The sequence below is a fragment of the Cryptomeria japonica genome, chromosome 4, assembly GCF_030272615.1.
Source record: "Cryptomeria japonica chromosome 4, Sugi_1.0, whole genome shotgun sequence".
NCBI classification, from domain to species: Eukaryota; Viridiplantae; Streptophyta; class Pinopsida; order Cupressales; family Cupressaceae; genus Cryptomeria; species Cryptomeria japonica.
In genome coordinates this window covers 242,740,603-242,763,303 of record NC_081408.1, presented here as the reverse complement: position 1 = coordinate 242,763,303, position 22,701 = coordinate 242,740,603, and the positions used below count along the sequence as shown (strand labels likewise).

At 40.4% G+C, this 22,701-nt stretch overlaps 1 protein-coding gene across 1 annotated transcript in view; it reads left to right on the top strand.

Moving 5' to 3' along the window:
* Nucleotides 1–22,701, top strand: part of LOC131065516 (protein SEMI-ROLLED LEAF 2) — a 198,064-nt gene that overhangs the window by 78,831 nt on the left and 96,532 nt on the right. The window contains exons 12-13 of the mRNA XM_058000022.2: nucleotides 4,814–5,203; nucleotides 5,520–5,669. Coding sequence (XP_057856005.2) covers nucleotides 4,814–5,203; nucleotides 5,520–5,669 — 540 coding nt within the window. The remainder of the gene's footprint in view (nucleotides 1–4,813; nucleotides 5,204–5,519; nucleotides 5,670–22,701) is intronic.

The window sequence follows — 22,701 nt, the reverse complement described above, 5'->3', positions numbered from 1 at the left end:
ATCAACTATAGCTCTAATCTTTTCAGGGTCTACTCAAACTCCATCCGCACTAATAATATGCCCAAGGTATAGTAATTCTGTCATACCAAACTCACACTTAGACTCCTTGGCATACAAAGACTCTCTCTCTAGGATAGATAATACCTCCTCCAAATGCTGTGAATGTTCCTCCCAGGTCTTACTGAAGACCAAGATGTCATCAAAGAAGATCAAGACAAATCTCCTCAACTGCTCCCTGAATACCTGGTTTATACAACTCTGAAATGTAGCGGGTGCATTGGTTAGTCCAAATGGCATAACCATAAACTCAAAGTGGCCATAGTGACATCGGAAGGCTGTTTTCTCAATGTCCTCTGCTCTCATCCTGATCTGATGGTATCCGGATCGCAAATCAATTTTGGTGAAGAAGCATGCCCCATGCAACTCATCAATCAGCTCATCAATCCTAGGAATGGGATACCTGTTTTTAATTGTTTTCTTATTCAGTGCCCTGCAATCGATGCACATGCGCATCGTCCCATCCTTCTTCTTCACCAATACTACTGCTGAAGCAAATGGGCTTTTGCTAGGCCTAATGTGTCCCATCTCCAACAACTCCTTAATTGCCTTCTCTATCTCATCTTTGTGTTTCTTAGGATGACGATAAGGATTGATCATCACTGGTTTGGATCCCTCCTCGAGCTCAATAACATGCTCTGCACCCCTGTCAGGAGGAGCCCCATGAGGAATATCACTGAATACCTTGGCATGTCTGTCAAGAATCTCCTGTATATCTGGTGGATGACTCTTCACTCGAGGCTCCGGTGAAGATGACATAACTAAGCACTCTGTTGCCCACTCTATGTCATTATGCCGAAAAAGTCTCTCCATTCTCCTCAAAGAGACTACCCTGCAACTCCCATCTGAAAGTCCCCTGAGTACAACAGTCCTACCCTCATGCTGAAACCTCATTTCCAACTTCGCTAGGTTGAAAGTGAACTCAACCAGCGATGCCATCCATATCATACCGAGGATGACGTCGTAATCTCCCATGTCCACAACATAGAAGTCATCCTCCAACTCATAGCCATCTCCAAATCTAATGTGAAGATTTGAAACCTTCTGAGTACATAATAGCTTTTGGCCATTAGCCACCATGACTCTAAAACCATCATGCTCCTTTGTCTGTAAGCCTCTCCTGGCTACCAATTGTGTATCTATAAAGTTATGTGTAGCCCCAGTGTCAATGAGAGATATCACTTTCTGCCCCTGGATAGTCCCCCTGACCTTAAATGTGATTGCCTTTTGGGCCCCTGTCAAGCGTGCCAATGATCTATCCTCCTTAGGAATGCTGCTCTCCTCTATCGTGTTACCCTCATCTGAGTCGGAGTGTTGATCCTCCCCCTCTAACTCTGACTCCTCTGTTGAAAAATACTCCATTTGATTTGCCTTAGCCTTGAGAGGGCATTTATGAGATAAGTCCCAAGGCTCTCTACACTGGAAGCACAGTTTCTTCTTTCGAAGTTCATTCAAGGTTTCATTGTCTAGTCCTTTTGATCCTTCTTTGGGTTTGTTATACTCTTTTTGAAATGGTTTTTTGTCTTTGTCCTTGCGGAAGGAAGAATTTGTTGAATGGTATTTTCCTTTGTATACCGAAGGGGCTAAATCTCGTGCCTTTTTAGTTGCTTCTGCTAAGGTGAGTGGATCATGTCCCTTCACCCAACCACGTAATGGATCAGCAAGCCCATCACAAAATAACACCACCAATCTCCTAGGAGAGATATCAGTAACAAGTACAGACAAATGCTGAAACTCGGCAATGTAAATATCCACAGAACCTGACTGTTTTAACTGTGCTAGCTCCCTGAAATGTAACTCGGGATCCCTAGTGTCAAATCTCTCAATCAATCTTTCTGTGAATTCCTCATAGGATGTAATCTGATTATGCCCTAGAGTCACCATGCCATGATGCCACCATTCATGCGCAACGCTGTCCAAATGCATAGCCGCATACTTGATAGCTTCCTCCTCAGGCATAGGATTTAGCTGCAAGTATGTATCTACCTTCTGCACCCAAGCTCGTGCGGTCATCTTCCCTGAAGCATCATAATAAGGCAAGGAAAGTTTTCCAACTTTCTTTCTCAGCTCAAAATTCTGATTCCTCCCTCCTGCTCTAGGCATATGTCTCATCCTCAAGTCCATATAATCTCTGAGGGAAATATCTGCCTGAAACTCGGGCCCACTGGCCTCCCAGTCCCTCCTGAACTGACCCTGTAACTCAGTAATCTGCGGTTCGTTCACTGGTTGAACCGGATCCCTAGGTGGGAAGGTGGGTAGAAGAGGTCTCGAGCTCGCTGTTCGAGCTGGGCGTGCAACATGTCTAAAGTTATCCACCTCATTTCCATTGTTGCCATGTCCATTATTACCATTAATGTTATTCTCAGGGCCATTGTTGTTGCCTCGGCCTCCATTATTATCATCGCCCCTATTGTTATCGTTTCCCCCATTGTTATTGTTTCCATTGTTGGCATCACCTGGATTAATATTGATGCCCATCTGTCTAGCCATAAGCTGCAACATCATGTCCATTCGCCTATTCTGCTCCTGCTGCATACGCTGCCCTTGCTCTAATGTACCCAGTAACTGTTTGAACATTACCTCTCCCTGATCTGGACCGGTATTCCTATCATCTCGGTCACCCATACTGCTGTCCTGATCAAAGAATATCTCCTCTATGTCTGTATGACTGGATTCTATGTCCACCTGCACGGATGAACTAGACTGCTCGCTCTGTGAGTTCAAATTTCTGTTTTGTCTTGCTTTGGTATGGCGGAAGTTATAAGGCCCCTGTTGCATGCTTAAACATACATGCTTAGCATGTTTTTTAATTCATTAATTTCTGATTTTAGTGTTTTGATATTTTGTCAAACACTTTTCCCTCTATCCAGCTGTTCCAAAGTCTCTGTAAGACCTCCACAGGATGGCAGGACTTATAGCTCTGATACCACTGTAAAGACCACACCTATTTTCATTTTGAAAGAGACTTGCAAACTACTATGTGATATCAATTAAATTGCTTAATAATCAACATGGCATTTTATCAAACACTTGACAAACATACAACAATATATGCAAACCTGGAACTTGTTATTTGTTGTTAAATACTGATTTGCAATATCAATGTGCACATTCAACTGCCTTATGGGCTGCGACAATGATTCTGGTTTGTATTCAACAATTACAATGCTTAGTTATGAAAATATGATAGAAAAAACCTGGAATTGAATGTTGTAGTGGTCTGCAGATGTAATGGTAGCCTTCCAAACATCTAATCAGCAGGAAAAACAAGTAAACTTCATACTAACATTGTTCATGTACTATAGCAGCACTATTCATGGTATTGTAGCAAAACACTATTCACGTGGCACTGTAGCAAAACACTATTCACGCGGCACTGTAGCAAAACCACTATCTTCAAATCTGCACTTTCAAACCCCTGTAAAAACTTCATGCGAGAGTACTAGATGAAGCCCAATGTGTTTCCTGAATGAAAACACCATTAATCCTCCTGACTGTGTCTTTCAACAGCGAAGAGAATGCTAGCAAAGAGGGATTCCGTCCTCCAAGCCCAATAATCAGATCTCTACGAAATCCAACAGCATAACATTAATCTCATCCCAGCATACCCCAAAAGAGAGCTCGCAACCTCAATTTATATCTTCTTCTTGGATGCAAACACTTCATTTCCTCAATGTGGGATAATACATTTTAGAATAAAATATTATTTCCCACAATGTACACATTAAAGGGAACTTTTAATATTTTAAACATTACTTTATATTCCCAACCTTATAATATAACGATAAAGTTAAATATTTAATTTAACTTTACATTTTATCGTTAAATATTAAAATATTGTTGATAATCCCTTAAAATCATTGTCGCCTTCAAATATTTTTTACTGATAATTATGCCAACCAGGGAAACACTAAAAATTTCAAGTCACTGCTTGGAGACTAACTTACTATAAATAGTAAGTGTCTAGAAACCCTGTCAGAGCAGCACCGATTGGCCTGAAACTGAAAACACCTAGGCCAAAACACCTCAGGATCCCACCAATGTCCTTGTTAGCCTTCGGGACCGTGTCAGAATAGGCTAACGACACCCCATATCATGTTGCGCTAAAAAGGGGACATTACATTCTTTCAGTTACATTTCCTCTTTGGACCAAACTAGTTCTTTTTCGTATGACTAATTTAACTTGCTAACTTCTTTCACACGTTGATCTCTTAGAGTTGGAAACAATCTTTGGGAGTGTCCTAAAGAACACCCAAACATCTTGGAATATGTAAAGACATTCTCTCTGGTGCTATTTTGCTTGTACGTTTAAAACAAGAGAAACCACCGCTTTTGTCAGGGTTGAGGCACATTTGCACAAACAAGACCAGCTTACTAAAAAAAGTGCCACGAAGAATTGAAACCTCAATGACAAGAAGTAAACTGCCACGGCAGATGTGAAACCACTGCCTAGCTGTCTATGGCTATTTTTTTCATTAATAAGACTTCTCTTTCTTTTCTTCAATGTTTTGGTTGAAGTTTGTTTGTTTAAAGTGATGTTGTTTTACATGGATCAGATAATGGATCTGGGTGACACAAGGTGATTGCCTCTGTTAGAACAAAGGTGTTATGGTTATCTTAGAGGTTCTTATATACCTTGTGAAATATAAGAATGACTGTCTTCTTTCTTTTTGTTGTGCGTAAGTTCATGTATTGAAATTCAGCATATTATTTTTTGGCTTTACATACTGAATAATCTTTTGATCTTGTATTTCAGGGCTTTCCAGATTCTCTTTTCCATCAATTATTACAAGCAATGATGCACCCTGATGTTGAAACACGTGTAACTGCCCATCGAATATTTGCTGTTCTTCTTGTTCCAACATTGGTTTCCCAGTCAGGTTCCCAACATGACTCAAAGAGGACATTTTCCAAGCCTGCTTCAGCATTTGCTTCTGCAACTGCACTGTTTGAAAAGCTTAGGAAAGAAAAGGTAGGCTTACAAGATGAGAAAAATGGCAGTGAGGCATCTGATGAAACAAAGGAAAGGGATGGCATTGAGGAAGAATGGAGGCAGGATGGTTTTCGTAAAAGCCCCACTAGGTTTTATAGCATTAATCTTTCTGTTCCTGATATGCGAACAATTTCAAGTAGCTCAATGGTGAATGTAAGTGACTGCAATTATCAGCATAATATTTCTATTTTAGAACTATGAAATGAATTAGGCTATACTAAAAGACTATCCTAAATGATCTAAAATTGTGCTAGCTTTCTAAATAGTCAAGGCTACTTTTCCTAGTCTATTTACTAATTTTGCCTCCATTATGGAGGTAGTTTCTGCTGGATGATTTACCATCTTTTGTGGGCAGTAGTATGTTTGAGAGAGAGAGGCACATGCACAGATCAATATATCTGTGAGATGGATGTACATGCACAAATGGATATGATGTTCATAGAAATTTTCTTTCTTGTACTTGATACAGGACGTGGGTGCAATGAGGCTTTCTGGTGATCAAGCAATTCAATTACTTTCTGCACTTTGGATTCAAGCAAATTTACCTGATAACATGCCTGCCAACTTTGAAGCAATTGCTCATACTTTCAACCTGACGTTGCTCTTTTCACAAATGAAGGTGATATTTTATTATAATTAGGCTCTCATTGTGAAGTCCACTTTTACAATCTTGAACACGGGAGATATTTATCTTTATTATCTTGTTTGGAGCTTACTACATTATCAGCACGCTGAGATGAAAAATTCTTTTTATAACAATTGTGATGATTAGGAAAATGGATTTTTCTGCCATAGGAGAAGTCTTATTGTATAATAATGCAATTAGAGATTGTTGGCTTCTTGTGGTTTTGATTTTTTCTTTTTTTTTTAATAATGCATTTCCTCTTCACTCATTTTTCTTTGACACAGCTGGAACCTGACATGTGTTTATGACACATGGTACGTTGGGATAAATCACAAATGTCTACATTTGCTTTACCTGTTGCCTTTATTCTGATCTAGCTACTTTTGAATTAATATTACATCATTGAAGTAGAATATAAATAAAAATAAAAGTTAATAAGTTAGATTATTTTAAAGACAGAACATTTCCACAGTCTATATGATATTTAGCTTGAAGTTTCTGGATTTGACCATGTAAGCATTTTTCCATCAATATTTTGGATTGCACTCTATGATCCATCTTTAGGATACAGCTAGCATATAAGCAATGGTTGATTAATAAATAAATAAAACAATTGTTAGCATATAAGTAGTTGTCAAGTTGGAAGCTATTTCCCACAGGCAGTTGAGTAGAGTAGTTATCAGGTACAGGAAAATTGAAAAGCATTATAAGCTAATGGATTGTAAAAGATCACAATCCCAAGTTCCTCAGAATACAATATTTATACTATTGTATATGTGTCTTGTGTGAATCATGGTTAATCCTAGCTTTATGCTCTACCATTTTTCTATTGCTACAACTCTTGTTTAAGTCAAATTGATATTAATTTTTCATAGGCTGGTTTCTACGAAGCAAAAGTTTCTGACATTATTCTGAATAAAGAGTCGAGGTATTTTTTTAAATATTAAAATTTAATTATTTGAATCCTTTTCAAGCATTTGATCGATAAAATATTCTAGAAGGAGAAATGCATGCTGAAAATATGGGGCTTTAATCTGACTGTTATTGATCAAGAGGAGGTAGCACATCAGGAAATGTAGCGCATTTGGTGAGGACGTAGTTTACACAGAATTGCATATCTTTAGTCTGAATGAGGTAGCAGTTCAGGACATGTAGACAATTTGATGAGGAGATAGTTTACATGGAATTCTTTATCTTTATTATGGATGTGCCTATGAGATCACCATTGCAATGTATTTGTCACAATAAGCATATGAGGGGATTTTACTATTCACTCAACTTTTAATAAAACCTTGTCTAGCCAAGGCGAAATCAGAAAAACACATAGTACTTTGGTCTGTATTTAATCCAAACAATAATAGACAGATGATCTACGTTGAAGAAACGTATCAGTGATTTTACAATACTATGCAAATGAAAGCACAAGAAGTCAACTCAAGTGAAAGGAAATGTGTGGTGATGCTTGTTATGTCCAAGGAACCCTAAAGGCATAAGATAAATTATATGCTACCCTGTTATCCATTTTGCAATATAAGAATAAAGAAATATGAAACAATAAAGCATATTATTTTTTGGACATTGGAGCATGGGAACGATTACATAGGATACGCCAAGACATCACAAATTTCATTAACAAAGGAAAAATCATGATTTTATCATATGGGTTATGTAATGGAATTATGCTTATGGGTAAATTCTATGTTACTGGTGTTGAGAAATGGTTGTTCTTGTTAGTTTTGTCATTGATCTCAAGGTATCTAGAAGAGTAAAATTACTATCATGTCTATGTTTGTGCATTCGAGTTTCAAAAGGATCCAAAAGGATTGCAACAAGTTATGGTGATGGTATTTGTTGTAGAAGGTTTGTTATTTCATCTTGCATCTGTTATCATTGTTTGATGTGATCCGGAAAGGGTTTGCGGAATGATATGAGGTTTGTTCGTTGGATAATGTGTTACATTGGCAACTTGTTTTGTTTTGCATTCTACCGCACTTGAGAGTAATGACCTACGGTTTGGAAGGTGAGTATGTCCACATGTTTTAGCAAATTCCAAAGTTTTCGGAGTTGAGCTTTTGCAGTTAGAAAGTTAGAAGCGACTAAGTGCTCATTGTGCTAGTTCCAGATTGGTGCGCCAAAGGATTGTAACGTGTGGTCACCAGAGATAGTGTGTAGATGATTGTTGGGACTAGAGAAGGCTACATTGGATAACATATAGCATGTTCTTTCTTTTAGAGTAACGTGTGGGCTTTTGGACTTGGCCTATTACACATTTGGTTAAGGGATTTGTTTGTGACCGAGTTGCAGGTATTGTAATTATGTTTTAGGTTGAAATGTGAATGTAATTATCATTTTATTTCATATATATAGTTGATCTATGTTCATTCATAGTGTGGTTCTTTAATACATTTGGAAGGTATTGATGTGCAAGTATCCAAATCATTGTGTGCGGTTGTATCAGAAGATCATATGGATTGAGAGAGAGTGTTTTGATGTTGCTTAGATTAAAGAGAAGTTGAGTGTTTAGCCTTGAAGGTACCCAATTCATATCCTTTGTATTCTATTGGGATTGGTGCATCTCTTGTTGAGTTGGTGCAGAGATCTTAGCGTAGAGAATTGGTGTCTCCTATAGGTTGGTGCCTGCAAATGTAATCGGGGATTGGTGTCTCCGGTAGCTTGGTGCAAACTTCATATTTTGAGTGATCTATTATTTTGTGAGGCTAGATTTGGGTAGTAGATCCAAGCAATTATTCTTACTGTGGTTTTTCACTCTTAGGTTTCCACGTATGTTTGGTGTTCTCATGTGTGGTTGTGTGTTTATACATATCATTTGAATTGTTATCTTAACATTAGTTTATGATTTGGAATTGCTTATTGTAGTTGGATAAAATCGCTATCGTTATATTTGATAATATTTGTTATCTGCCAATGTATTAATTATTTGTGTTAAGTGGGTTGTTACTCTTGGGTAGTTAGTGTGTCAGTTGATTGATGGTTGTGTTCCTCTTGACAACCGTCGGGTCCTTTAAATATGTTGTGTACCAACAAGGAAGGTAGTATGGTATAGTCGGATCTATTGTAATCCTTGGTTGACCATCTCCGGTCTTCTCCTCTGTAATAATTTCATGTGTGAATAAAGATATATTTTACAATTGTGTTCGGTATGCGTTATCATGTATATTATTATTTTTTGTATTTGATTCATCAGATATAGTAGTAAACATTTTGACACCGTTGTCTTAAAATAAACCGGGTCAGCCCTAAGTAATTCATGCCTGTAGTCCCCAATAAGGGTGAGAAGAGGTCACAGGGTGGTCAAGACCAAGTGATTAGGTGATCTGTCAACCCTTGGCCGGAGGGAGCATAGGTGCGAGTCAGAGCCTAGAAGTACTCAGAGTGTGGGGATGCTAGAGGTGGATGTGTAGAGGACGTGCACGTGGCTGAGAGTGCAAGGAAAGCACTAGAACGTAGTGGTTGGAACAGTCGACCCTGGTTCGACACACCTTGAAGTACTCAAAGTGTTGGGGATGTTGAAGGTGGAGGTGTAGAGGATGCTTGCATGGTGGAGAGTGCAAGGAAAGCATCAGAATGTAGCAATCGAAACAATCCACCCAGGTCTGACAAAAAAGGGAGTAAGCAGACGAGAAACCAGTTTGCATCGTATCGGGAATTTGCCCCCCGCTGAAGTTGGACGTGTAGAGAGCATGCGCGTGGCTGAGAGTGGAAGATAAGCACAGGATCACGGGCAAGAGCGAGACAATCCAATTTGGTTGAATACACATGGTACCTTCCGAGTGAAAATAATGATGAAGACCTAGGAGAAGCAGAGAATCCCTAAATTTACATGGGATGGATCAAAGGATTTCGTATGTTGTTGCAATACTTACATAACAATATGGGAGGTGAATGGTTAGGATGATGAAGATTATTGGTTGAAGGCATTTCCAGCTACCCTGCGGGGAATTGCCATTGACTGGTATATAGACCTTGACGCTAAGCACAAGACGAGATGAAGTGATTCGAGGAAAGCATTTCAAGAGAATTCAAATTGTATACAGTGAAAAATGATGGTGATAAGCTATTGCAAAACCATAAAAGATCCAACCACAAGCAAACCCTAGTTCCTCAATAAAGCATTCACCATACACCAATGAAGAAACCTGAGAACATGCATATTAACAAATAAGATAATAATACCATTCGCATGCCAAGTAGGGTTTGATCTCCATTGTTTCCTATCTCTATTGATCTTGTTTGATATATTTGCTCTCAGATTTTGTATTGTACACAAGAGCTCAAGAAAGAATGGATTGTGGTTGTGAAGTCGCTTGATCACAAGTAGGCTTGATTGCATGTCATTAGGGTTGTGAAAGTATGAGAGTATCCTCTTATATCAAAGACACCTTAGAAAATGGAGGGATCGGATTAAGAGGTGAAAGAATAAATGGTTGGCTAGGACTAAAGGGTAGGTAGGAAAAATAATAAAAGATGAAGGGGTTAGTTAGGATAAAATGAAGATATAAGTGACATGTGTTATGGAGGGAAAAAACTAATTAATTAATTAAATAAATGAAGATCTATTTAATTAATAGAGGAAGTGGGCCCAATTAGATAAATAAAGTATTTATTTAATTTAGGGAAAGGATAATTTAAATAAATAAAATATTTATTTAAATAGGAAGGCTAGAAAAGGATAAATGAATTAATTAAATAAATAAAAATCTATTTAATTAATAGAAGGCTTAGGACAAAATACTTAAATAAATAAAATATTTATTTAATTAGGATAGGACAATTTTAGGTGTCTACACAAATTGCTCCGTGATGACAATGAAATTGCTGCAAAGATTTACAACACTCGACAAGGCAAGAATGATAATGTACGAGCATACAATCATAGGCTCAAGGAATTGGTGAAGATGATGGAGAACCAACTAGTTGACGGGTTGAAGAAGAGGTGGTTCACTGAGGGATTGATCCCCTTGCTACGCAAGAAGATGAAATTAATGCCTCTGTCCTTGTACACTAATGCTTACAATTGGTCGATGGACATCGAGAGTGAAAACAAAACACCCTCTCGAGGGAAGAGGAAGATTGATGACGATGAGAGCACCTAAGGTAGCAGTGATGAAGAATCCAAAATTGTATAGGCCCTTCGACGAGATATGATGAGAATGAGGAAATAATTGAAGGCCGAGAAAGGAACCAATAAAGGATGTAATGGACTATGGTGTACCGAGTGCAAAATTAAGCACGCAAAAGGTAATTGTCCTAAAAAGATGTTTTGTGAGATTTGCCAAGTGATGGGTCATTCAATAGAGGAGTGTCCATATAATTTAAAGGCTAGAAGTATGCAAGTAATTTTCACATAGGGAGAGTCCAGCCCATCAAAACCACAAAATGTATTGCCTGGCAGCAATGGAAATCGAGGGTGAAACCAAATACAGTACTTTTCCAAAGGATGTCCTATCATACAATGTGGTGAATGGGTACACTTTGCTAGAGACTGTCCGAATAAGAAAGACAAGATACAATTATTGTGCAAATGGTTTGGACCAGGGAATCATGAAGACATCGATCGCCCAAAGCAAAAGGGTATTAATATGCTGGATTTGGCAGAACAAGATGAGGCAGTTCTGACAATCACGAGAGTATAGATGAAGAAGGCGGTGTATTCAGACTCTTGTATGAAGAAAGAACAACTCCAAGAAGCTAGAGATGAAGTAGAAGTGTTGGTGAAGGAACGAGTAGCCTTCAATGGAACTGCAAGTATGTCATTGCGAGAGTTAGAGAAGATCAGAGTTCGGTAGGTACTACAAACAACCATATCAATGAAGGTAGTAGACGACCTTCAAACTATGCTGCAATTGAGAATGGCAATTGCCAACGTAGTCAGTGATGACATGGTCATCCAGAAACAATGTAAGCCACAAGAGGATAAACTGACGGGGAACCACCACGCGAGGGGAATGAGGCCAGAGATCCAATGTAGTTGATGGTGAGCTTCGGGAGGAAGCCGATGGTTGTTGAGATGGAAATAATGAGGAAGAAGTTGACAAATACCATCATCGATGGAGGATCAAGAGTTAATGTGTTGTCGGAGGACACTTGGAAATGTTTGGGGAAGTTGACATTGTGGTTGCCAACCTTCCACTTAGTAGGTGCCTACCAACATGGCATCAAGCCGTTGGGAACATTGATGGCACAAAAAGTAATGATTGGGACACAACAATTTTTCTTGGACTTTGTAGTCATCCCATTGCACAAGAAGGCGTATGATGCACTCCTTGGGAGGGAATGGTTGATTACTACCATGGCAAATAATAATTGGAAGCGAAACACTCATTTGAGAGTGATGGGAGGAAGCACATCATCGATTTGAGGAACTAGGTGGTGAGTGAAGAATTGGCATCCTCTTGGGGTGGAGAGTTAGGTATGGACGAAGCGAGGAAAGGCATGGAACCCAACGATGAAGGGGTGCTTGAATTGGAAGATTGCTCTGAAGATGAGACAAGTTTCCTAAATGGACTATTCCACTGGCAAATAGAGTACTGTGATCTATTTTCACCAACTTGTAATTTTCTTGAATCAACTACTCTCAGTGAAGAGCAACCAATGAAAGCATATAAAGTTATGAAGGATACATCTAACAATACAAAGAGTAGAATATGTAATGTGGAGTGTATAAATACTTGTGAAGGAAAATCAATGTCATAGGATATTTATGGAGAAAGTCATACTCCCAACTTCCTTTTATGACAATTTCAAGTTGAACCCATATGGCAATTTCATTTTACACCTGTACGACATTGTGTATGACGGTTTCAGGTTGCACCCATACAACAGTTTCATTTTGCACTTGTACGACATTTTGTACTGTATGACAACTTGCACTCGTATGACATTCTCATTTTGCACCTATAGGGCGACATTGTGTATGACAACTTGCACTCGTATGAACTCCTTACTATTTTGCACCATGGCAACTTGTTTCATTCCACATTGTACGACAATTTCCACCCGTACAACAATGTTATGTTCCTCTCGTACGACACATCTTTTGCCATTCTATATAGCTAGATAGTCCCACGTTCCTCTTGTATGACACATCTTTGGCCATTCCGTACGACTAGGAAGTTCCATACGACAATTTCCTATCATATGAGAATGTTATGTTCCTCTTGTACGACCCATCTTTGTCTATTCTGTATGGATAGACAGTCCACTACGACAACTTCATATTGGTGCCATACGACATCCCTACTTCTATTGTATGACAATTTTCTGTACGGTAGTGTCATCATGATATTTTCATCCTCCTGTACGGAAATACTATATGATGGGAGTACGGCTTCAATTACTCGTACGACCTTTTCACGTTCACCTCGTACAGTCTCCAACAATTCATACCATATGACATGTTGCATTTTTCATCGTACAAAATATTCCTTGGCATACAGTTTGACAAAATCTTTTCCCTTGTGTGACTTACTCTTGCTGCTATAGTACGTTAGTCACCCTTGCACAATGTGTGATATTTCAATATTCACGTCGTACAACGGGTTTTACACTCGTCTTTTGGAGTCTAGACCATCCACATCAATAGCGTATGACATCACTGTTGTGGCATCTTACAGAGGTCTCATTGTGACATGGTACGACAATATTTAATTTTTTACGTTGTATGGCTTGGCATAATCTTTCCTATCATGACTTGATAGGAACTTCCAGTAGCTCGTGCGACTTCCTTGGGTTACCGTACGCGATCATTGGCAGATGCTAAACTCTTTCACCACTCAACAACATTTTTTCTTAGTGGTACGACAAGGTGGTTTCCTCACAACATGTTGCATATGTTGGTTAAAGCTCTTCTCTAGCTTCATCGATATTGCTTCTGGCGTCTTCGAAAATAAAAAAAATGATGTGCTGCCCTGATACCCCACGAGGGGTGCTACCCCTCGACCTCGTTGGGGGTGCTGCTTCCAGACCCTTGTTGTGGGCATTGCTCCCAAACCCCCGTTTGATTTGACAAGTACACTAGAAGTTGGGGTTGTCTAGTCCAAGTCATTGTCTGTCATTGGTCTTCCCAAATATTACTTGATGTTTACTTGTTTGGAAGATGACTTTTTCTTTGGGGGGGGATGATGTAGTCGGCATAAAATGCCTATCATTATATTTGATAGTATTTGTTATCTACCAATGTATTAATTGTTTGTATTAAGTGGGTTGTCACGTTCGGGTAATCAATGTGTTGGTTGGTTGATGGTTGTGTTCCTCTTGACAACCATTGGGTCCTTTGAATATGTTGTGTACCTCCAAGGAAGGTAGTACGATATAGTCAGATCTATTGTAATCCTTGGTTGAGTATCTTTGGTCTTCTCCTCTGTAATAATTTCATGTGCGAATAAAGATATATTTTATTGCTGTGTCCGATATGCATTGTCATGTATATTATAATTTCTTGTATTTGATTTATCAGATATAGTAGTAAACATTGCTAATGATAATTTGGATTAGAAGTTTTGTTTTTACATATCTTGATTCACCCCCCCTGACACAGTATATTGTGCGCTCTTTAATTGGTTTTTGCATGGATCCTGGTTCGGGCTTGTGGATCTAACAATAAGAGTTTCAGGACTGGGTTCATTTTGGGTCGTCTATACAAAAACGATAAAAATCATATATATATAGCTGTACATTAAAAATAGGAATTAACTTTAGAATACCACATGGCATAATATAATAACAAAACCACCATAAACTCTAATGTCATATAAAATATAAATGATAAATATTATGTAAACTATTCATCGTTCAAATTTCAAGCTCAATATTATAATCATTTTCTAAATCATCATCTCCAACATCACCTTTGACATTAGATGATGTAGGGACACATTTGAAGAACCACAAGCAATGTGATTGTCACTCACACTAAAAGTGTGCTCACTTTTCAATCTCAAGTATAACATGTTGGAAAGTGGAAGAAGCATCCAAAAATCAATTTGCTTTGGCTCCATATCCCACAACATCATGGGGGTGTGTGGGTAGTGCCCCAATGGGGTCAAGGGGCATCGCCCCTTGTGGGGGGCCTAGGGCAATGCCACCAAGTTTGAATGAGCAATCAAAATTACATAAATCTTCATTGTGCACACCATTATCATAAATTTTTAAAAATACAATGTCAAAGGTGGAAAAATAAAATAAAAAAAGGAAGAAAAATGGATGAAATTGCCTTAGGTTCGCTTGAGTTCCCTTGGTACCTACTTGGGTTACTTTGGATCTTGCCTAGGTTGATCCCAAATGAACCCAACCCCTCTCTTCAATCCAAACTGTATCTATAGTTGGATTGTACCTAATCATGGATCTAGTTTGAACCAAACCAAGATGCAACCAATTCGATAACATAGGGAAAATGGCTTGAAGAGCCCCTCAAACCTACCAACCACCGAGAATCCTACAACTAGCTACACCTCGATCAAAGTTGATTAAGGTTGTATTATTAAAATGATATTATGAACCACTTTGGAACTAAAATCAAAATTTTTCAATCGTATGGAAACGTTAGTATGTAAGTGTTGTTGGTCAACCCCATAATAGTCAAAGGGTCACTTGCAACCAAAGCAATGTTCCACATGATAGATAAGCAATGGAAATGCTACGTAGCTAGAGAACTCATTAGATGCAAAATTTTGAAATTGGTATTTGTTGTCATTTTATGACACCCTTGGTCCTTCAATGAGAATCGATCAAAGATATGTTCCATGGACCAATGTTGCCCCAGTTGATCAAGGACAAAACCAATAGAATCATGAAATGTTAAGTGTTGTCCTATCATGAGGTAGGTTCCAAGCCTTTTCCTTGTTGACCTCGGAATCTTGGAACCCCCAGGTTCCAAGCCTTTTCCTTCTTGACCCCAAAATTTTGGAACCCCCAGGTTCCAAGCCTTTTCCAAGATCCCGAAATCTCAGAACCCCTAGGTTCCAAGCCTTTTCCTTTTTGATCTCGGAATCTCGGAACCTGTAGGTTCCAAACCTTTAACTTCCAGACTCTGGAATCTTGGAACCCTTAGGTTCCAAGCCTCTTCCTTCTTGACCCCAGAATCTCGGAACCCCCAGTTTCCAAGCCTTTTCCTTCAAGACCCCGGAATCTCGGAACCCCAGGTTCCAAGCCTTTTCCTTATGGACCTCAGAATCCTGGAAGCCTCTAGTTTGAAGTTGTTTCCTTCTAGACCTTGGAATCTCGAAACCCCCATGTTCCCAACTCCTCTCCCCTTGCAACATTTTCTTGAGGGCTCGACGTTCGACTTACGACAACTTGTGACACTTCCAAATGATGTAATCAACGCTCAAGGCTCTTAATGCTCCACCAACGTCTGCGACTAGTCTACTTTCATTCATGGAGCTACAGGGGCGCATTTAATATCTTTTGTAGGATTACCATCAAGTGGAGTCTAGGGCCATGCTTATTTATGGTTATTTGATGGCCTTCATGTCAGGTTCGCACGCTCTATGTTTGGAATGTCAGACATCCATCTTCTAGAAGTACTTTTCTTCTTGGGATTGTCTTGTTAGGGTATGGCCAGGTTGCTTGCACGCACACCATGTCAGGTCTGTGCACGCACTTGCATTCCTTGATTGACATTCCTTTCTGCACACTAGGGTGAAGGCCTCTCCTCCTTGACCATTGATCTCCCCTCTCCAAACAGTTTACTATACGTAGGTTGTTAAGCCTCACTGTAAAGGGTTCTCTCCCTGCTGACTTGAACTACTTTTTGCTTTTCACTTCTCTTGAAGATTTGTATTTTTTCTTGCATTTCTGCAATTGTAAGTTTGGTCATTGGCCTGAGAATGAATTGAAATCATCATTCTTGCTTCTCTTCGACTTATGCATGCTGTGTATGTTATCTTACCTTCGTGATAAGTGTATGTTTTGTGGCTTTCTCTCATGTATATGCTGTGTTAACTTGTTTCCGAGTATGACTTGTGGGAAATCTTCTCCCCTTTGACATGCAACAAATTTTAACCTCCATACATTCGTTTGGGGTCATTCCTGCAGCTGAAGTTTGTGCATCTCCAGGGTATTTCGATTGATTCTTTGTGTCATCTTGGGGTGGGGAGAGGAACATCTCTTATCTTGGTGCAGCACCTCCTTTCATTTTAGCATTTCCTCCTTCCCTTTTTCTCTGCAAGCTGTTAGGATAGATTTAGAAGTAGAATTTGGAGCGTTGAGTTGGTTCAACACCTGCATTTAGATTGAGAAGGAAGTTGTCCTTTTTTGGAGATTCAACCCTTTTGCGCAAGGTCCCACACTTTGGGGTTGTTTCCATGTTACACAAGGTTGCTTAATTGATAGCTCAGCAAGAGTGCAAACTTCTGTGACAACAATATCATCTACAATGAGGAAAACCTTGTTATAAAGACATGGATGAAACCCTAAGACATACTAAGATCACGACAAGTGGCTTAATCTCGTGATATGAGACACAAAAAGTAAATGATCTAAGTAAGTTTAATTTGAAATAACCCTCACAATTTGTAGTCGCTCAAAATGATAATATATTATGCTAAGTTAGCGTTGGGAACAAATAATGAGGGGCATTTAGAAGTTCACTTAGGGAAAAAGAATTGTTAATACTCACTTTCATCTAATTAAGATTGTTTGGGAAGAGATGTGGCTACTGTGAGATATGACTTCTTACATCATGTCCCTTTGTTGGATATTAAAAGGGGAATATGTTTGCTTCTGAGAGCATCATGGAAGATGTTTAATTGTTATCAAAATATAATCTAAATAAGCTCTATCAGGCAGTAGACACAATTAGACATGGAAGCATGAGCATCAATTTGCCATCATTAGGGATGACTCCATAAACTCAGGCGTATAATTATAAATTCATCTATTCAAGAACAATGCTCTGACAATTGTAGACCTCTAAGGAACTCTTCATCCTTCAAGTTTGCGAAGTAGTGGAATCTCAGGAAGAAATAAACAGGTGCACATATGAGTTTGCGTGCTTATCGTGATCGACCATTTACTGTATTGAGACTAGTCACAAAGAAGGTCTACCTCAGACTGTAACCTCTTAAGTTCGGGTACATAAAATATCTAAAGCCGACTTACCTAGATCAGCCATATCTTGGATAAGAAGACACTATTCCTCTACCCAGTCAAGGATAAATATATTGGATGTTCTATTCGATACTGTTGACGTGTCTGAAATCGCATTGCTGCAAACTTCATACGGCCAACGCAGAATAGAATAGCCGACTGATTATCCTACTCTCTCTTGAGATAAGGAAGTCTCTAATGCTGTTTTCTAAGTTTGATCAAAGGAGACTACCTCAAGGTTTCTTTTGTCAGGTCTTGACTGCGGGATCTCTCAGTGGCTTTATGTGTTTATGCTGGAAACACAAGGGGGCTTATGTTTGATTGGTAATTTCATATGCGAATTCCCAGGGACCTCTTTTGGTTTTCTTTCAGGTGATGTTGATTTATTTGAAGCTGATTTAGCAAGACTGGATTTCTAAAAAAAGGATAAAATTGGGAGGAAAGAAAGGAAGGGTAGCGAGAGAGAACAGTAAATATTAACTAGGACAACAGATTTACCCAAGCAGACAGACACCTCCAGGAAACCAGGTTAAGCATCATCAGTCATTCAGACACAATGTTTGCATAAACTTAGTGCAATCTTCAAAGGAGAAACCAGATTTTCATATTACCAAATACAATATTAGAACTTCTATATTCATGATACGTGTACTTTTGATAATCGAACTGAATCATAAAATAGCCCAGATTAACCATGCAGAAAGGAAAAAAAGCAATCAGCTATCCTCTAATGGTATGGACTGTGGAGATTCTATCAGATGCTTGGTAAGAACTGCTGTGTAAAATGAACAGACATAATTAAAAGCTTTCTAATTTAAATGAAGAAGGAGACCATGCACTCACAAGGAAATTTGAAGGTAATTTCAATCCATTGTATTAATTCCTGCAAAATTTCTTCAGAGCTTTCGCAACAATTCAAGAACTTCCTCTTAAATGAGGGAAAACCAGTCCCCTTAAATAGGTTTCCAAAAATGGATGAATGGCCAAGATCTAATCTAAACAAGTGGCCCAGATTCATCCTTACAAAAAGAGGGACCCACACTCATAAATAGGGAGATAAATATCTACAACTACTCAAAAGGAGCAATAACTACCAAAGGATAATTACAACTTTGAAATAATCCAAAAAGGGGAGGTGCACAAAAAACTTTACAATATGTTGACCAAAAGTCAACTGTCACCCTTTTGGGACAAAAGTGCACTTTTTAAGACTTGGAGGGAAAAAAGCATTTTTGAGAAACTGCTTTCTCTATTCTGGTTTCACATTCCTTTTGCAGAAACTGGTCTTCGCCATGCAGGTATTCTCGCCATAAATCACGACCTGCTGCTCGTTCCTCGCGGACATATTCCTGAAACTTGATGCATAATTGGAAGAGGGGATTAAAAGGTGGCATGGGAGGGTGGCGAATTTTGTATTGCATGCCTTCGAGATACTGGTCCACGTGCCTTAAACCGTCCTTCCAGCTGGAGCGATTACGCTCGAAGCATAATATGTCTGAATGGAACTGACCAGCAAAACTTAAGTCTTCAATGGAATAAGAAGCCTTATCTGCTCCCAATCTTCCCTCCCAATCCGGCCGGATTACACTGTCGGACAGGTCATTTATCCACCCCGAAACCATTGATCGGAGGATGGTCTTGCCTAGTTCTTGCATGTTCCCCAGAATCGCCTCACACGCGTCATTTTCTTTGTCAATAATTTCCTGGGCATCGTTCTTCATGGTGACGGTCCAATACCATTCCTTGAGAACACTGATGCTATGGGGACTCAAGATGTCAGGCAGTGTGGGAATTTGTGTATGTGTCCAGAAAAGAGCTCTTAGGAGGGGAAGGGTAGAGGCCGCTACTTCATGCATGTGGAGGGATTCTCTCTTTACTTCTAACAACCTGACGAGAGTGAGCTCTCGATGGAGAGCCATTTCCTTTACTTCTTTGAGGATCTGTTCTCCCTTTTTCTTGATGTCTTGCACCCATTCCTTAACGGCCTTTGCGGTATCCCGGATTCCTTCAAATTCAGTTGTGGTCCTCTGCGCCAATGCCATTGGGGGAATATGGGATTCAGAGGGGTTGTGTAGTGGCCGTAGGAGCTTATCGATGTATCCCTCGGCTTGTTCAGCACGGGCCCGATACATGTCCTTTTCAGCCGTGATTTCCTCGAGCTGTCTGAGTATGTTTTGCACCGAGTCCTTAAATTCCTCCTTTTCTTGCTCTTTTGTAGCTCGTCCGATGGGGACAGTCGTAATGCTATAATCTGCCAGGGTTATTTGATCTGCTAGCTTGTTTACGGGCGGGGTAGCAATATGAAGAGTGCGGTTCCTTTGCCCATCCTTGGTTATCTTAGAGTATGTTCTCGGTTTCTTCTTCCCTTTTGCTTTTGTTTGATCCATTCGTGAGAAGATGTCTTCAAGGTCGATGGGCGCCTTGGTGGCGGCCCTACGCTGAGCTCTGGCGATCAGCCACTCTTGAGGCACTGTCTGGGTTGAGGATAGGGTTAAGTTAGCACCTTGTGCTCCCATACTTTCAACTGGCTGATCACAAATTAACAGCTGTCCCGCCATCGGAGGGGTGGAAGAAGGAGGAAGCTCTTTGTTTGCATCTGAGTTCTCCCCTATCTCACTGAATAATTGTCTGATATCTTCCTGTGATGGTGGCTCCTTGGTTCCCTCGAGCTCATGGATCTCGTCTGTTCTTTGTTCCCCTTCGACAGTTGAGTCGTCCTTGGCTGCATGGAGGAGTAGTAATTCATGGCGGCTCTGCTGGGTAGGTTCATGCACTTCGATCCCCTGGGTGGATGGGATTTCTCCTTCCTCTATCTGGGCACCCGGCTTAGTCGGATTGGGGCCCTTTTGCTCGGTGTCCGGCATATCTGGAGCAGGAGGATCATTGGCTTGGAATGCCTCTATGTCGCTCTGGGAAGGCGGAGCAGGTATGCAATCCAAATCTATGGCACCATCGGGCGAACTGGGGTCTGAAGATGAAGTGGTCTCTGGCCTTCTTATGGGAATCTTCTCCCTCCTTGTTCTCTTGGACGTCCGAGTCCCTCTGCAAGCCTTAGTTTTCTTCCTTTTCTCTGGTTTTTCAGCTGATGTCCTTTCATCTTCGGAAGACTGAGAGTCGAAATTGCCCATCAGATGGTAAGTAAACTGGACCCCTTCATGGACTAGCCTCTCGATCTGGTGTTGTAACCATTGATCTGTGTATCTTGCCGGGGCTGCCATGACTGCTTCGAAATCCGTGATTGGGTCTTGAGACCAATCAACGCCTGGCAAGAGATGCCTCACTGCTTCGAATTCCCGGACTTGGAGACAATTCCCCGAGTCTGTGAGCTGATCCGGGACCCGACGGTACTCAAAGAGTCGCATTTGCTGCACACTCAATCTAGAATATTCCCGTCGCCTGACTTCGTAGTCATCGGAGCAATTTTTCCAGTAATCTTCAATTGACTCCTTTGCTCTGTAGCGCCTACCGTAAGCTCTCTTTGCCAAATTGTCATGATCGAAACATTTTCTTGGGAAATGTTCCTGTAGGCCATAAGAGGCTAGCTCTGCAAGGGACTCTTCTGCTAGGGTGGGAGTTCTCAATTGGACATCATGGTTGCCTATGATCATTGGAAATGCGAATCCAGCCTGCTTGCTTTCTCGTAATAATATGCCGGCAGGGCGTGATTGCCTTGCCACTTCCATGAGGACTACTTTATCGGTTGGGTACCGCGGAAGTCGAAGGGGGGCACCTTCGAAGCCAGCAATTCGGATGTAGGAGAATCTTGGGAATTGAATAAACCAGGCCCCATACCTCTGCACTAAAATGGTAGCTTGCTCCGAGAGCCTTATGTGTAACCCTCCCTGCATTAGCCTGACTAGGCGCATTGTGAAGGCGTCGTTGACACGTTCGTACTGTCCAACCGCGTAAGCCGGGCTGCTCTTTTCCCTTTGAGCTATATCCTGGTAGTGCAGCTGCGGGTAGCAATCATAAACCTTTACCTGACCAGGCCCATTCCCGATCTCATCTTTCATTATTAATCCTGGCAGTGGCTGGTTCTTTGCGAACATATAGACCAAATAGGAGGTCATGGTGAAATACTTCTTTGTCTCAAGATCAATCAGCTGAGCGTGGATGTTATCACTTATGATCTGAGCCCAGTCAAACTTAGACTTTCCGGCAAAGACCTGTTCTGTAAAATAGAACATCCATTCTTCAAAGTAGTTGGACTTAGGGAGTCCCATGACTCGGCTAAGTAAGGTGACCATATCACCATGTTCATTATGAAAGTCACTTCTGGGGGTCTTTTTCACAATCCTGGTGCTTGAAGGCCTTTTTTCTTTGAACCATTCTTCGTTAATTAGTGCCCTGCATCGAGCTGGGTTCATATCATATGCCCCCTGTGCCTCGTCCATTGTTGTAGCTATGGGATTATTTGGAAAGGGGATATCAAATGCATCGCCGATAGCCTCAGGGGAGAAGTCGGCAATAGTGATATCTTCCAGAAGCACTAATCTGGACTTTGGCTCGTAATGCCGAGCAGCTTCCACTACTAATTCATAGTTCTGGATTGCTGGAGGAAAACCTGCTGCTTGGGCGATGCCACTTTCCAGCATTTGCCTAGGCCTGCCATATGCATTGGGTGAGAAGACCCGATCCCTGAAATCCTGAATATCAATGTGGCCAAGGTCGGTGTCACCAATGTTGTCCCAGATACTCTGGACCTTTGACTCTCTTAACCCTCCCCTCTGATACTGATACTTCATTCTTTCAACTTTCCGTGGGATGTCTGATTTGGATGCTCGTGAGGTTTCTGCTGCAGCGGGTGTTTTTGATGATTCTGCCGCTGATTTAGGCATTTATCCTGATTGGAGCGAATGATAGGTGATTGCCCGACCTTGGTGCGCGGGGCGAGCGGATGATCCTGCAAAATTTGAAT